Source organism: Ammospiza nelsoni, chromosome 1, assembly GCF_027579445.1.
Source record: "Ammospiza nelsoni isolate bAmmNel1 chromosome 1, bAmmNel1.pri, whole genome shotgun sequence".
Lineage (NCBI taxonomy): Eukaryota > Metazoa > Chordata > Aves > Passeriformes > Passerellidae > Ammospiza > Ammospiza nelsoni.
Window position 1 is genome coordinate 20,843,635 of NC_080633.1, and position 15,704 is coordinate 20,859,338.

Genomic DNA, 15,704 nt, shown 5'->3' on the forward strand with positions numbered 1-15,704 from the left:
CAGAAGTTCTGTTTTGACAAAAATCTGCTTTTGTGCAGAGCAGTGAATACTGCATGGTAAGCTCTTAAGATTGCTTTCACCATATTTTCTATTATTAGACAATTACATAGAGAAGTGTAATTTTAGTAAAGCTTATCATGGAATATACTTTTTATAATGAAACAAAAAATTTATTGTTAACAGCTGAAATCTTGTATACCAAAGGTCTTGACCTACTTTTCTGTGTGCAAAATTCCTGTGAAATAAACAAAACTTTCTACCAGTATGTTACTTGTAGAGTTTCCTGTTATGATAGAATGGATTTAACTTGAATTTCTTTATAAGGTGAGTTTAGAGTAAAAAGTAACCTACCTTTTTTTATTTCACAAATCCAGTTATGACTGTATTCACAGTGCTCCTTAATCCATGACAAGGAAGGATTTTCACTGATTGCTCCACAATCTTGAAATGCAGCACCATAAAAATAGTATCTTGTTTTATCTATATAATTCACCTACAGAGGAAACACACCTGTGGTTTTTTTTTGTTTTTTTTTTTTTTTTTAAATCTACAGGGGAAAATCTGTCCTCTGTCAGGAATGAGAAGTAGAGCAAAAGTTTCCAACCACTCCTTTTCCTCCTCCTTTGGCTGTGAAGCCAATGTGAGCTACTAAAGTAATTACAAACACTCTGCAAGAGGAAAGAAGGGCTCTGAGTTTATGCAGCTTCTAACAGACTGTAGCAGTCCCACAAAAACTGGACTCAAATGAGTCCAGTTATAAATAAAAAGCAGGAAAAAATCTCTGGCAATTTATCACCAGAGACTAAGAAAAATCAGGAGAGACCTTTCTCATAAATTTGTGACTTCAATAATCATTTCTGTAGCTGAAAGCTGTCCTTTGTCTTTTATCACTTTTGTAATAGTATAATCTCAATGTTTATTTGCCCCTTTTGTTTTTTTCCAATCTAGTATGAAGAATAATAGTTCAGAGTTACCCAGTTGCAAAATAGGCACTTTTGGAAATTCTTATACACCTTTTACACACGCAAGTCATGGAAACTTCAACAGGAAAAATGTCATCACAGAAGGAAACTGGCATGGTGAAACACTCACCGGAGAACCATCACTCCAGGAAACTCCACCATCAGGATCCAAACAATGCAAACCTATCCAGAAAGGCTGAAATGATGGGGATTTCTTTCTAGAGTATGAAAAAAATGTAAAGTTGAAGAGGATTTATGTTGTTAGCTCTGCTCAATTTTATAAGTTACATGAGACAATAACTCTGACACTTATTGAACATTTCAATGCAGAAATTTTTAAAACAAAAAGTATTGTTGGTCAGCAAACTCCGATTGGCAAGTACATGAAGTTCACACCTTAAAATTTCCTGCTCTGCAAATGGTTGTATTGAAAACACAGCATGTTATTTTTCTGCATTGATGTTGTGATTATAGTGGTTTTTTCTCAGAAATAAAATGTTCAGGGTACTAGAAGACAAAGTTTGGTTTCAAAATTATTCACTAAGCAAACTTAGAATAGCATCTGTGGCGAAACATTCAACAAATTCTGTTGTTGGACTGGTTTTTATCTGAATTTAAAATGTTTGCAGGTTGTGACATTTTAGGAGCTCCAAAAATTCTTTGAAAACATTACTCATATGAGACATTTTCTCACTTTTCTTATTGTTACGGTGAAAACCAGATAGATTTTTAAATAATTATCTCAGGAGCAAAACAATAGTACCATTATTTATTACTGTGTCGTGTTGTCATTCCAAAATATCAATTATTAGACAGTTTGCTTGCTTACTTTATTAAGTTTTCTATCACTGTTTGCTCTTCTTCATTTCTAATGGCAGCCAGGTCTCCTCCTATTTCTCTGCAGAAATCTTGGGCTTCAAACCATGTTTTCTTTTGGTCTTCTTCTCTCACAAAACCCTGTAGATGCAGGTAGAACACTGTGTTTTCAGTGTGCTAAACATAAATCTGCTGGCTGTCTTGCATAAGAAAAATAAGTAAACCTTCCATTGTAATTATCCATTACAATATGGATTCAAAAGTAATTGGATGCCCTTACTTATCATTGATAGAGTGAAAGCTGCAGTGATATTTGAATAGTGTGTAAAAGCTTGCTACATTGTGCCATTCTGTGATGTTTAGACTGCCTATTTGTTTGGCAATAATTTGGCAATTATTTTGCTGTCCTGTTTCCCAGGCAGGATTATGGCAAAAACAATACTTACCCTGAAGCAGGAATTAGTGCTATTGCTTGTATCCCAACCCAAGGGACATTTGGAGTCAGAAACTGTTTCAGAAACAGCAGGAACAGTGACTTTTTCAGCTATTTTTTTGCAGAGAAATTTTGCCTTTACTTCACAGTTCTGAACGTCCCATAGTCCAGCTGCATTTCCAGTCCTAAGGGCAACACAACCAGCTTCCTTCCCTTTAGAAGATAAAAAAGAAAGTTGAAATGTTTTTTTAAAGAAGCTCTTTCGACATTTTTATGGCTCATGTAATTAATTTACAAGAGACTATTTGAAATATTAAGTGTAGTGTCCAGTCAGAGGAGGAGCTTCGTGAAAAGAGGAAACCAGCAAATCCTTCATCATTGTCCCTTCCCTCTGAGTGCAGGAACAGCTCCTTGCCTCCCTCTTTCCTCTCCCGCTTGTGGCAAGGCTTTGGCAGCACATTGCTAAGGCTGGAAAGGGTTTCATCCTTTCTGCTCAATTGGATTTTGATCATGGAAACAATGAGAAATCAGAAAATAAATATTTTCATGGCATCATAGAAAATCACAGCATAATTTAGGTTGGAAAAGATCTGTAAGATTGTAGAGTCTGACCAATTAACACAGGTTCACCACTAAACCATCAGTGCCACATCTACATATCTTCATATCTTGTAAATACATCCAGGGATGGTAAATCAACCACTTCCCTGGGCAGCCCATTCCAAGGCCTGAGCATCCCTTCTGAGCTCTCATCACCCTGGGGTGGATCCCATCTGGGCCCATAGATTTATGAACATCCTCCCCCCTCAGATGGAAACTAAACTTTGTTTATGAAAATATGTGTTGAAGCGCTATTTTTCGGCCTTAGTTCCCAGAAAAAACAAGATAGGATGGGGGCCTTCTATCTCCTGGGGCTTGGAGCTCTGGAATATGTTTTGTCCTTCTGCATAGGGAAAAGATAGGGAAAGGCACTGGGACTAGCTTCTAATATCATAATAAGCATAATATATGTGTAAAGAATACAGAGAATCTATAAAAAGAAAAAGGCAAAAATCATTTGGCATCAGTAGAGTACCAGGCATTGCTGCATTCCAGTTTGTGTACAGAACACCTTCACCAGTCACCCAAGTGAAAATCCCTTGCTCTCGCATGTCTGAGAGACCAATCCAAAAATACTTCTCAGAGCTCAGACCAATGAGGCTGGTCAGGTAGGCTTGCTCATATCTGAAATGACAGGAGTCAGATGGGATTAAGCCCAGCTTTCCTTCCATCTCCCACTCCTCAGCATCCAAACCTCACACAGTGAATTTTGAATAGATTCAAACTTCTACAATTAATAGATTCTCCATTAAATTTCCTCTAATGAGGAATATGTTGTTTAACTGGGTCCCAGGTGCAGTAGGGGGTGGAGCTGTGCTATACTGAAAGACTATTCCTTACAGAGCCAAAGTTGCTGTTGTCTGTTCTTTTAAAGTTAAGTACTGAAAAACCATTGAGGTATAAATTGTTTTTAGTAAGAAAAGCCATACTAGGTTTATTAATTTTTTTTTCCTTCAGAAAAAAGATATTCTGGAGGGGGTTTTTTTGTTTGTTTGTTTTTTTCCCAAAAAGTTCTCAACTCTTTTTTAAAATTCCAATATTATTGCATAAGATATACAATTTTGAAACTCTTTCCATACCTGTCTGCTATACTTGTTAAATAACCACTGCTCCTTTCACAGGTTTTCTTTGCTTCTGAAAATGTTACAGAGGTGTGTCCAACCAGGTAGCAGTAAAAACCATATCTTTTCCAACCCTATCAAGAACACATGAAATAAACTTGCAATTAAAAACAACATATGTTCTAGCACTTGAATTTCAATGAATACACATAAGCCAACATATTTTTAATATAACATGATAATGTATAAATCTGAATTCCAGTGTACCATTAGAAATTCAGCTTAGCAAACATTCAGTGCAGAAAGAAAACATTTAATGCCTATGAGTCTCACTTTTTTTAAATTAATGGATAAATTTTTACTGGTAAAAAAGTCAGTGACACAGAGATGAATAAAGTTATTCTTTGCTCAGAACAAAAAAAGATCAGTCTGTATTATAGTAGAGATGCTGCCTCAAGTTTCCTATGTTTTCAAGGCTAAAGGAACAGTAAGTAGACTAATTAATTGATTTAATACATCAGGTCACCTAAAAAGTCTGACTGAAGAGGTAACATAGAAACCACTGAAGAGAAAAATACTCAAAATTACAGCTAAATTCCAAGTCACTCTTGCCTTTTATACCATCTCACGATTTGCTTGCTGCACCCAAGAAAGGTAAATAAACTCTGTGTTCAGTGTTTGGCTGCTGCTTAATTCCATTGAGCACAACGAGTCTCAGCTCTGTTCCCCATATGGACTTGTGGGAAAGGTTACTAAATATAGAGTAGGAGTAAATAGGAAAGTATAAAGAGGGAGAAAAAGGGAAAAAAAGGGGTAGGATACAATAACTTGCTCAAAACAAGTTCACTTATAAAAAGGACTTTATTGTCTTGATTTGGCTTCGGTAGTGAGATTTGTCATCATCGTGTATCATGCTGCACAGTCCAGAATTGTTACCAGTCCCTACTACATGTTCAATAACCACATATGGTTGTAGAACAATATAACAAATACGCAGACAAACACAGAATTGGCTTTAGCCCCTTTCACAAAAAGTTCTGAGAGGTAATAGGCCTGACTTATTATTATTCCTTATATGGGAATGTAGTGAAAATTATCACCCTGAATTTGCTCTGCAATAACATTTGTTAGGAATGAAAAGGAAAAAAAAAAAGATCATTTCAATGTCAGGATGAGCTTGTGAAATTTTGCTAACCAGATTCTCAGTCATGCTTTCTTCTTACCTTCAGGCAGGCAGGATCAGTCTTTGCTGTTTGAGAAACTCCTTGTAGTGGGTCTCTCCTGCAGATGTAGCCTAATTTCCTGTCACAGGCACTGTCTGCCCAGTATCCATCCTAGTTGCAGTTTGGGAAGAGGTGAGATCAGTGAGGCAGAACCTTTTTACTTTAGAAACATTATCATTCTTTTCAAAATACTGTTTCAATGTGAATACTGTACTTTTTAGTGGATTCCAGGTATTTGAGCTTGGCGGTGAGGGTATGTTAAGCTAAGTGGCACAGCCAGACTGTTAAGGTTTGCTTGGCATATAATGTACACTCACAATCAGATATGAACGTTTACTATTTATATGGAATTTCATTTTAAATTTAATTTAGAACAACCATATGTCTGAGTGAATGAAGATAACTTTCTTTGATTTTATGCAACTTAGCAATTATATTAAGTTGCATTAAAAATCTCCCTAGAAATATAGCCAAAAGTCAAATAGTGCAGTGCTACACTGCATGATTCACATGGAGTGATTCACCTTTCCTGCCATAATGACACAATCTTCTTGGCCAGTGACTTCATGGGTTGGTTCTCCCGGCAACCACTTGGTATATGTCACAGGGGTCCCATCACTCCACTCAAAGTACATTTGGATTTTGAGGTCATTCAGGCCAATCCACAGCTCATCCACAGCTCCTAAGGACAGAAATTCATTTGTGTTATTACCCAAGTTGAAACAGTCCATGGGAGCAAGATTTTATGGAGATGAGCTGAAATTGCAATGTTGCAATGCAAATTCATCTCTATAAAAGACAGAGGAGATATTTTAAAATGTAATTCTCATTCTTCTTTCAAGAAGTTAAAAAACCAGTAGGAAATGAGATTTGTCAGCTTTATCGGTACATTACTGTATCTACAGCTACAACATGTCTGATGCAGATAATACACTCAAATGCTGCAGTGACTAGAGCTGTTATTTCCCTCAAGTGATTTCATGCAGTGAAAAACAAATGAAAATCAAAATGAAAATAATTTAAATGAAAATGAAAAGACCATAATGACTCCTCTTGCGAGTTTTTGGCTTTCAGGTTTTTCTAACCTATATATCTGTGGCTTTCCCTATAAATATTCATAAAAAGCAAGAAATAATTATTTTACTTAAATTTAAGTAAAAGATTTAAGATGTAAGATTTCTAGTAGTGTAGTTCTCTGTTTGCACCCAACACTGCCCTGTAGAAATACTCACTGTAGCCAAGCTGAGACAGTATGAAGCCATGCTCCTCAGGGTTGTGGATACTGGCCAGATCACCACTGCTGTCATTGCAGGAAATTTGGGCTTCTCTCCATTCTTTGGGGTCTCTATGAACCATGAAACAGTGACTTCCATAGGGCAACCATTCTTCTGGGCATTTAACAGACTCTACAGCTCCTCAAAATCAATAGATATTTCAAGTTTTTAAATGGTGCAAACTGAAGTCTAGAATAACTGCAATTACATTTGAAATTTAGCTAATTAACAAATTAGAATGAAAAGGAGGATGTAACAAAGAAGCAGTACTTCATTCCTCACACATGTTTTAGTCTTTATGCTGTTGCTCATGGTACTTTTACAGAAAGCAAACTGCTTTTAAACAAAAGAGGAAAAGACTGGAGCCAGCTGTTACTGGGCTTCACTAGTGTGAAATATTCACTGGCCAGAGGAATATTTTGGAATTTCATAAGCAGCATTTCCACACAATATACCCCACCAAATTATGATTTATATATTTCATAAAGGAAAGGCATTATTACTGCAGCACAAGTCATTCTCTGCACAGATGGCTTTCCATGCCAACTCCCACTAAATAAACCAGAAAGAAGTATAGCCGAAAAGTGGTCCAAAGGAAGCTCCTTTCTGCCATCTTCTAGATCAAAATTTTAGAAATATTTATGCCAATCTAAAATGATTGCTATCTTTTTGCCATCAAGAATTTGCTCTGAGCCCACTGATGCCATTTTCCCAAGCTTTCTGTGACAAACCTCATTGTTTCCATTAGAATGCACTACAGGAAGGGTGAAGCGCCTCTAACTTTATTTTCATGTCCATGCAGACCATGATACTTTCATGAAACTCTATGGCTTAACCCAGTGCCTCTGGAATTGTGAATAATAACATAAAGTAAAAAATGCTTTTGTGGTTAGTGGGCTCCAGGAACATTTCCAGTATTTAAATATATTTTGCTAAAGAAATAAAAATATGCTATGTTCTGTACCTGTCATCATAGCAGAAAACCAAATTTCAATGCTTGTTTTTCTTTTTATTTTAAATGGCCATTAAACTTAACTGTAGTGACACAAATTATGCCTTTATCAAAAGGTTTTTTATTTGCTTGACATACCTGATGGTAGAATTAAAGGATCCTTTGTAGATTTTTCCTTTTTACATATATAGCCAAGTTTCAGCTCACAGGGCTGGTTTTCCCATTTAGCCTCTCTTCTGGGGTTTAGTACTGCACAGAGTTTTTCAGACTCAGGCTCAGGGCTTCCTTCGTGGGATAAAAACCAAATTATTTTTATGTAGCACAGGGTTTATGTCAGCAGCTAAAAGAGCAATTTACTGATCACCTTTTCATGTGTCAATTATGGGCTCATTATTTCACTCCTGCAATTATTTTCTACCAGAGATAATGAAATGTAATTTAGAAGTACACATCAAAATATTTCTTTTGATGCTTATTGCATAATTCACACATTTGATTACAGAACAGTGGTCCTTTTTGCATGTCCCTTTGCAATTTGAATGCAGATTTGCTCCTTGCTGCAAGCAGAACCTCCTGACATTCCCTCACAATTGCTGTCTCTCCTCCGCCTGCCTTTTCCACCAACACCCCCAGAGGGTGTTTTTCCAGAGGACACTATCCCTGGGGAATGGTCAGTGTTTTCTCCTCAGAGAGGCCCACAGTGTGATGACTTACTTTTTTCCCCTTTCCCCACAAAAGTTACAAATTAATTCTGCATTGAATGGGAAGTGTGAGGATCAGCTCATGAGCGCAGCCGCTGTGCGGGGCCACAGGAGCCCTGGGGCTGTGGGCTCAGTGACCTGAGAGCTGAACTCTCCTCTCAGCCCTGCAAAGCTTGAGGAGTTCACCAGCTCAACAGAAGGTACAAAATCTTCCACCAGACTCAGCAGCTCTGGGCTTTCCCTTCATCTTCTGTGCCAGGCAACAGCAGGCGACGCCTCTGAGTCTTGGGAAGGCTGAAAGTTGGGCTATACCTAAATTTATTCAGAATTTGCTGCAACCAGAAAATTTTCTGTTGCCTTGGAAATAATTGACTTTCAAAGATAACCTGTCAATGCCATGAACTCTTGAATGAGAGGAGAAGAGTAAAAAAGCATAGGAAGTGAAGAGGAAGGCTTTGCAAGAGCAATGCTCAGTGGCAGCTGAGTCCTTGCAGGATGCAGGGTCTGATAGCCCTGTGCAAGTTGTAGAGACTCAGAGGATTTCACTGGCTTGGAGGCATTCCCAGTACCATACAGCTCAACTAGGGTGTTTTATTTTATCTGCCTCTGATTAGAGATGAGGTTATTGAGGTCTTCTGCTTGAAATTCTGTGAGTTATATCTAGTGAAGAAAAGCATAATTCTCAGATTATAATCCCAAAAATTGTTTAAAAAGATTACTACCTGGTGCCCAGTTAAAGTATCTGAAGGGAAAGCCACCACTCCACTGCCAGCCACTGTTGAGATTCAGACTGTTAAGCCCAATCCAGAGAGAGGATCTCTTGCTGTCAATCAAATCTAGATAACCAAAAGAATTTAATTCTAACGAGATTTGCTAGGAAAACTTAGCATTTCTAAAGTTTAGAAGAAGATACTAAAAGTATGTCTAGTGGTTGGTAAGCTCAGTACAGAATTCATGTTTCCTGGTAATAAACTCAGAGGTTTTTTTCTGTAGATAGAGGCTAGAGAATTGAAAAATGTTAATTTACATATTTGTTTATCTGAATTTAATGCTATTCTACAGTTACATATAAACAATAAGCTTCGAAAATTGAAAGACTGAATTTCTATTATTAATACTGTTGTAAGTTTTCTTGCTTGAGGTGCAATTGATATAGGACCTTTGTTCTACAGTGTGCATAAATCTATAATCTGTATAAAATTTGTATTCTATTTCAAAGCAAGTATTTCATTAGGTATACATTAAAAATATTGATTTATTAACACAAAATATAGCACAAATCATAGAACATGTCACATAATGTAATTGCCATATAAGGGCTGTCTCCTAAAATGTTTCTTCTTTTAATTCCCTTTTCTGGGATTTTTCTGGTGTTTTCTGAGCTTGATCTAACTTTTGCTTATTTAGCTAGAAATCATTAGATATTTTTAATAAAAAAAATGTATAAATAATTTCAGATAGTAATTCCACAACTTACTGAAGTTCCACAGATAAAAAGCTTAATGTACTGTAGGTTTGTTATTTCTGATTAGTGTAGATACCATTTTCTTACATCAGCTATTTCCTGTAATGTGATTAAAGCACTGAAACATTTGTAATCAGTCAAAAAAGCCTTTCAAAAGAGTTTTTACTGAATCTTGCTTATTAGTTCACCTCTTAGATATATTTGTTCATGTATCTCCGTGACACTTAATAATTCTGCATTCTGCTGCTGACAGCTCTTCCTTGCTTGGTGCCATGAGAGAGCTGACTGGTGGTTAATCTGGTAGTAGGTTCCTGTCAAAGGATCTGTACTCCAAAATCTGTCAATGTCTGTGTGAGAGAAAGGTGATTTAGTACCTGGGTTTGTAATAAACATTTTAGACAATGTGTTATGGCAAAATTTAACTGCAAGCTTGTTTGTGAAATAACATTTTGGAGCAATTAAGGATCAGACCCACAAGTTATCATAATTTTTGTTAAGAAAAGAGGGTGTGTCATTGACATTATCAGTGATAAGCCTTTCATCCTTTATTTGCACTTTCCCCTTCAAATTTAATAATCTCCAGGAGAAAAAGAATATTGTAAAGAGGCCAACAAATCAAAACTGTGTCTTGGCCACTGTCTACCCTGAGAACCTGTGCAGAAGCTCATAGGCAAGCCCAAGTTTATTCTTGGCTGGAATAAAACTGAAATACAAACATTTGCAGTAATGAAACATTTCTTGTGAAACTATGCCATGACTAATCACATTTACAATGCTATAGGCTTGGGGAAGAGCAGCTGGAAAGGTGTCCAGTGGAAATGGGCGTGGGGGTGCTGGTTGATAACCAGCCAAAGGTGAGACAGAGAGTGCCCAGGTGGCCAAGGAGGGCAACAGCACCTTGGCCTGTATCAGCAACAGTGTGGCCAGCAGCAGCAGGGCAGTGATTGCCCCTCTGTATTCTGCACTGGTGGGGCCACACCTCAAATACTCAGCTCACTCTTGAGCCTGACTGCAATAAAGCATCACTGTGAATTGCATCTCAATTTTCAGGTGATTCTATGCTGAAGAGAGTCATATTTAAAGCACACTGGTTTTTCCTCAATCTTAACTACTGATGGACACACCCAGACAACTTTCAACCTTACTGTAGGCTGTTAGCAAGTAGATTTGTTACCTCTGTCAGGAACGTTATTGCATGGAAAAGACATTTTTGGGTAAAATTTAGGCCACTGCAAGGTTTTTTCCTTAAACATTATTAACAGGATGCCAATATTGATACATGTACATAGCAGTGCTGTGTTACAGGGTCTATGTCAGCATGTGGGACTTACTGGCAGCTGGACAGAACCCAAACAAATGATCCTCATCGAAGTTGGGCGTTGTTGCACACCAGAACAAACCGTCTGACCTGCCAGCAGCTGTGCACTCAGTGTACCATCTTCCACTCAACAGGAAGGGGAAGGCACACGGAGCTCCATTGGAATTTCCTAATAGTGTAAACATGTCTGAGGGGGTAAAAGAGAAGTTTTAATATAGCTTTGTGAATATGTGTGTCTGTACTCTCCATGAGACTACGTGGAGAAAGCATGACAAGTGTTACAGCAGCGTACTTGGGGAACTGCTGTCACCAGCAATGTCTTCCACAGAAGTTCTTGGTAGGTTTCACAATTTATCCTTTGCTTCTGGGGTACATCATCAGCTGTACCAGCTAGAGATTGAGCAGTTTCATGCTGTAGAAAACTATGAAAGAGCTGCTGTGATTTTTATATCATATATAATATAATACATATATTATTAGATATATAATTATATTATATATAATATATAACAACATAATATTATCTATATTTTTTATCTCACATATAATTTTCTAAATATAATGTTATCTTTTTATCATGTGCCTTAACTTCCACTTCATGTGGCTTAATGTTGTGGGAGTTTTTGGCATCTGAAATCTCGTAGGGCAACTGAAGGTACTATGCATGGAATTATTTCCTTACATTTAATATTGGTGTATTAAACTTAGAGATTTTTCCCTTTCATCCAATAGTACTAATACAATCTCAGTAGAAATAGAATGCAGCTAAATAAAGGGCTTTGATTGTAAAGTCACAGAATCACAAAATGGTTCAGGTTGGAAGGGATCACAGAGGGTCATGTGGTGCAAGCTCCCAGCTCAAGCAGGGCATGGCCCAGGATGCTGTGCAGATGGATGTTGAATATCTCTGGTGAGGGAAACTCCACAACATCTCTGGACAATCTATTCCAGTGCTTGGTAAAAGAAGTTCTTCCTCTTGTTCAAGCAGAACTTTGTGTGCTTCAGTTTCTGCCCATTGTGTTATTGCTAGGCACCACTGGGAAGAACTAAATTGTTAATTGTTAGTGATTAACACTAACAATTTAAAAAAGACCTACATCCACATTTGCTTTAAAAATAAAGAACAAAACATATGCACACTTTTTGCACATACTGCCTTCTGTCTGAACCTAAGCAGCTATTTTTCTCTAGGATGGAGTGATATGGGCCTGAATAAATTAACAAATCATTCTCTAGCCCACCATTGCCTCAGGGGGAAAAGCTGATATTAGGCTAAGGAGGGCAGAAAACAAAAGACCCTATCTTGATGGGCAAACAAGTAGATTCAATAAAGCACCAAAAATAACCTTTAAATTTTACCTTCGTATCTTTGAGAGCACAAATTGTCCATGGTACCAAAGATCTTCCATTTATCCTTTGCCTCTGATCTTGTTTTCAGCACAGTATTTTCATTTTTTTTGCCAGCACTGAGAAATAAATCTTCCCCTTGGATCGCCAAGGCTGCGTTTCTGCATTCCCATTTCTGGAATTCACTTTTCTTGTTGCATGGGTACAGAGAAATTTTAGCCTGGTTTCTCTTGCTGGGCACTCCCAAGCATTGTGCAAATGCCATGCTCATTAACTGATGATCAGAGACCCACCTGAATTTTTGTAAGTCACTGCTTTTCTTGCAAGCAGCTGTTGTGACTGCCTCAGAACTCTGAGCAATTAAACAGGACTTAGTATCCTCATTGAATATTAAGAATACTTCCTTGTCTGTAAAAGAAAACATTCAGAATAACTGGTTAGGGTGAGCACATGGTAAGGGGAGCTTGTGAGGAGAAATATGTGCTGTTTATTCTATGTTGATCTATGCTATGATTCTATTCTGACTCATGTCAGGAGGCTGCAAATTTTTACAAGGATCAAATGGCATTTTCAAGACACATTTCATTCTGGGAAGGAAAAGTAAGTACAGCTCAGTAAATACATGGAAATGCAATACAGGCGAATAAGAACACATAAACTACATTAAGACAGCTTCAAATATGTGAGTATAATAATGGAATTTTATCTTCTGAAATGCACATTTCATTCAAGACTTACAAAAGAGACCTTTACTGAAAATTTGGAAGTTGGCCATCACTTTCATGCATTATAGATTTAGCTCCTGTGATATACATCTCCATAGGGTCCCAATTGTGCATAATAGAGTTAGTGAGTTAGCCTTCTGTGACCCTTGCTCCTTCTGGAATTTACATGTTCTGTTATGGTTTGGGGATTTTTTTGGAATTAAAAACCATGTAATGGTGACTTCTTACCTTGCCTTGATCCACTATCCTCTTCTTAGCACATCTATCATAAGAAGTCAACATAATTTGCACAATAAATCACAAGCATTGTCACAAGAACAATGACATAGATATAGATATTATATAGGTACTGTAGATGTGGGCCTGTGCATTGTGAGTGCCACACAAGATAGTTTACACTCCCAAAGGGTTACAGGCAGCCTGCTGTAGTAATCCATAGAGATCAGTAAGCCCTGCTGTCCAGAACTGCAACGCTGCCGTGGCACACAAAGCAAATCTTCCTGGGCAAACAGCTGAATTGTCCTAAAAATGTCAGGTAGCATGCAGCTCTCACTGGCTTTGGGTCATGAGGGATTGAAATTTGCACTACAAGGAATATTCTAGGACCTATAGAACATGAGAGCAAGTTTTTGCCCTTCAGCCCTCTGTGCCTCAAATTCACACCTGGAAACAGAGATGCAGCATCACTGCCATGTCCAACTGAAATAATAGCTCACAAGAGGCAGTGAGATTCCCCTCCATGCACAAAAGTAAATTTTTAGGACAAGTGTAGGATGTTAGGGCAAGCCAGTGTTGGGTAGTGAACAGAGAAGAAAGACTGGGAAATTCTGAGAGGGTGTGACAGAAAGAATAGTTCTTGAGCTCTCCCAGAAGGTCCCTTTATTACTTTGATCAGCTCAGTAATACATAGAGTTTCACTTCTGCAAATCTAAATTTGAAGCTGAGACTTAGTTTCTCCTTTCCTTGTCCATTTAGGCAAAAAGTTTTAAATATTGTAAAGTCTTCAATCTCTTATTGCTCAGTAAATAAGTGCATGGTGTAGTCCCTTAAGTACCAGCTGTAATCCCTCATCAAATTTTTGGGTCTAATAATAGGAGTTCTTGCTGGAAACTGTGAGGTTTCTGCTTTTAGGTCGGGTTTCTGCTCACAGAGCAGGTGGGAGACCCCCTGTTTGCACTGGGTGGTGCTGTCACAGCTCACATGGAACAGTGTCTGCTTTTGGAAGCTGTGATATGTACCCCACTCCACAAATCTAATGAACTGAAGGACAAAATAAACACATCTTTGAAAATTATCATAATACTTACTTCAGAAGGGAGCTGGGATCTGTCTTTGGCCAACTTCAGAGCCTTGAGTATCCCTCTTATCTTTACTCTTACTGCTGTAATGGTATTTCCACAGCTGTTCTTGACTCTCAAATATTTCCAATTTTTTTAATGGCTTCTTCTCAGCCACATTGCTACACGTTACATCAATCCACAAGTTCCAACACATCCCACACAATCTCATACTAAGGCTAGGAGATACACATGCAACACCCTGTTTAATTCCTTTATCCTTTTCATTTTTTTGTCAGCCTGTCACACACATATAGACAAAGACTATAGAGCACACTGTGGAGTACATCTACTTTATAGTAGCAAACATAACCAGTAAATAAGTTGCACCCAAAAGGCAATCTTTATTCATAGATGTGACTCAGTCCTGGCTCCTGATTCCCAGCTTTACCCCATTTTGAATATTCTCCTCTCTTTAAAAGTAAATCAGCATCTCTGTTTCTGTTTTGTGGAAACTTCTGTGGACAGCTCCCATTAGCAGAAATATGAAATGTAGAGTAGTAAATCTATGTGAAAATCTTAAAGATTCTGAGAAACCAGCAAGACAACAAAGATGCCCACTTTCACATCCACTTTTGCAAGGGGATAGTAAAAAATAGACTCACCGAGTGTCTGAAAAGCAGTATGAACAAATGAGAGGAAAGCTAAAACTGTAGAAAAGGTCAAGATTTTCATTCTGTCTTCTTATTTACAAAGAGATGAGATGAAATTAATTGCTGCAGTAGAGGTCCTTAAAGAATCAGTTGGTGCTGGCTCCTTCTCAGTTTTGGAGATTTTTAGTTGAAAGAGAAATCTCTGGGCTCTAAATAAGGAAATATCCTGTCACATGTGGTATTTTGAAATCTATAAATTACAAAATTCAAACTTAGCATCTGAAAGTGAAGTTTTCATCCATTCAAATGCAAGTAGCAAAGTTGGAACCGTTCAAGATCATTCCACTGAATTGCTTTTAACTTTCTTGATTCTGTGCTGGAATTGTAACATTCTGACCCTCAAAGACAAAGAAGCAGGGAGTGCACTTTAAATGGATGTATCTTAAATGTCAGATATATGTACCTGAGAAACTCAGAGGAAAATATATGCAAATTTCTTAGCCAGAAAGATCTTCACTGCTGCAACAGATATGATGATTTAATTTACTGCAGTGAGCAATATTGACTATTTCAGTGTAAAAAATTAACCCCCACAGGACAATTTAATTTTGCTCGGTGACTTGACAAAATGCATACACCTGCCTTTATCTATCTAGTGTATCAGCTAGTAGACCTAGTGTGCTGTTATTTCTTGTGAATTTATCTTAGAAGAACCAATACAAATTAGCCAAATCTTTACAAATCTTTCTGTGATTTTGGAAAAAAACTGTTTTTCAAAATTATTTCATTCATAAAGTATAAATGAACTTTCGTACTTTATTCTTTCTTTGTACCAAGCATAAATGAGACAAGAATAGAGGAATAGTTTCAAATTTTACAAGTGAGCTTCAGTCATTT

General features: G+C 37.5%; 1 protein-coding gene across 7 annotated transcripts in view; it reads right to left on the reverse strand.

The window, feature by feature from the left end:
- LOC132084716 (macrophage mannose receptor 1-like) overlaps positions 1-14,978 on the reverse strand; it is a 31,732-nt gene extending 16,754 nt beyond the window's left edge. Inside the window, exons 1-16 of one of the 7 annotated variants that reach the window (XM_059490012.1) lie at positions 14,820-14,885; positions 12,446-12,560; positions 12,165-12,342; positions 10,819-10,992; positions 9,676-9,834; positions 8,745-8,858; positions 7,460-7,606; positions 6,328-6,510; positions 5,620-5,777; positions 5,096-5,206; positions 3,891-4,006; positions 3,287-3,435; positions 2,225-2,424; positions 1,792-1,919; positions 1,093-1,180; positions 352-493 (exon numbers count right to left, since the gene is read on the reverse strand). In XM_059490012.1, coding sequence (XP_059345995.1) covers positions 352-493; positions 1,093-1,180; positions 1,792-1,919; positions 2,225-2,424; positions 3,287-3,435; positions 3,891-4,006; positions 5,096-5,206; positions 5,620-5,777; positions 6,328-6,510; positions 7,460-7,606; positions 8,745-8,858; positions 9,676-9,834; positions 10,819-10,992; positions 12,165-12,195 — 1,900 coding nt within the window. In that variant the 5' untranslated portion in view covers positions 12,196-12,342; positions 12,446-12,560; positions 14,820-14,885. Of the gene's footprint in view, positions 1-351; positions 494-1,092; positions 1,181-1,791; positions 1,920-2,224; positions 2,425-3,286; positions 3,436-3,890; positions 4,007-5,095; positions 5,207-5,619; positions 5,778-6,327; positions 6,511-7,459; positions 7,607-8,744; positions 8,859-9,675; positions 9,835-10,818; positions 10,993-12,164; positions 12,561-13,105; positions 13,140-14,184; positions 14,319-14,819 lie in introns of those variants that run through there. The other 6 variants (XM_059489998.1, XM_059489984.1, XM_059489977.1 and 3 more) reach the window with 6 other exon arrangements.
- Between the last annotated feature and the right edge of the window lie 726 nt (positions 14,979-15,704).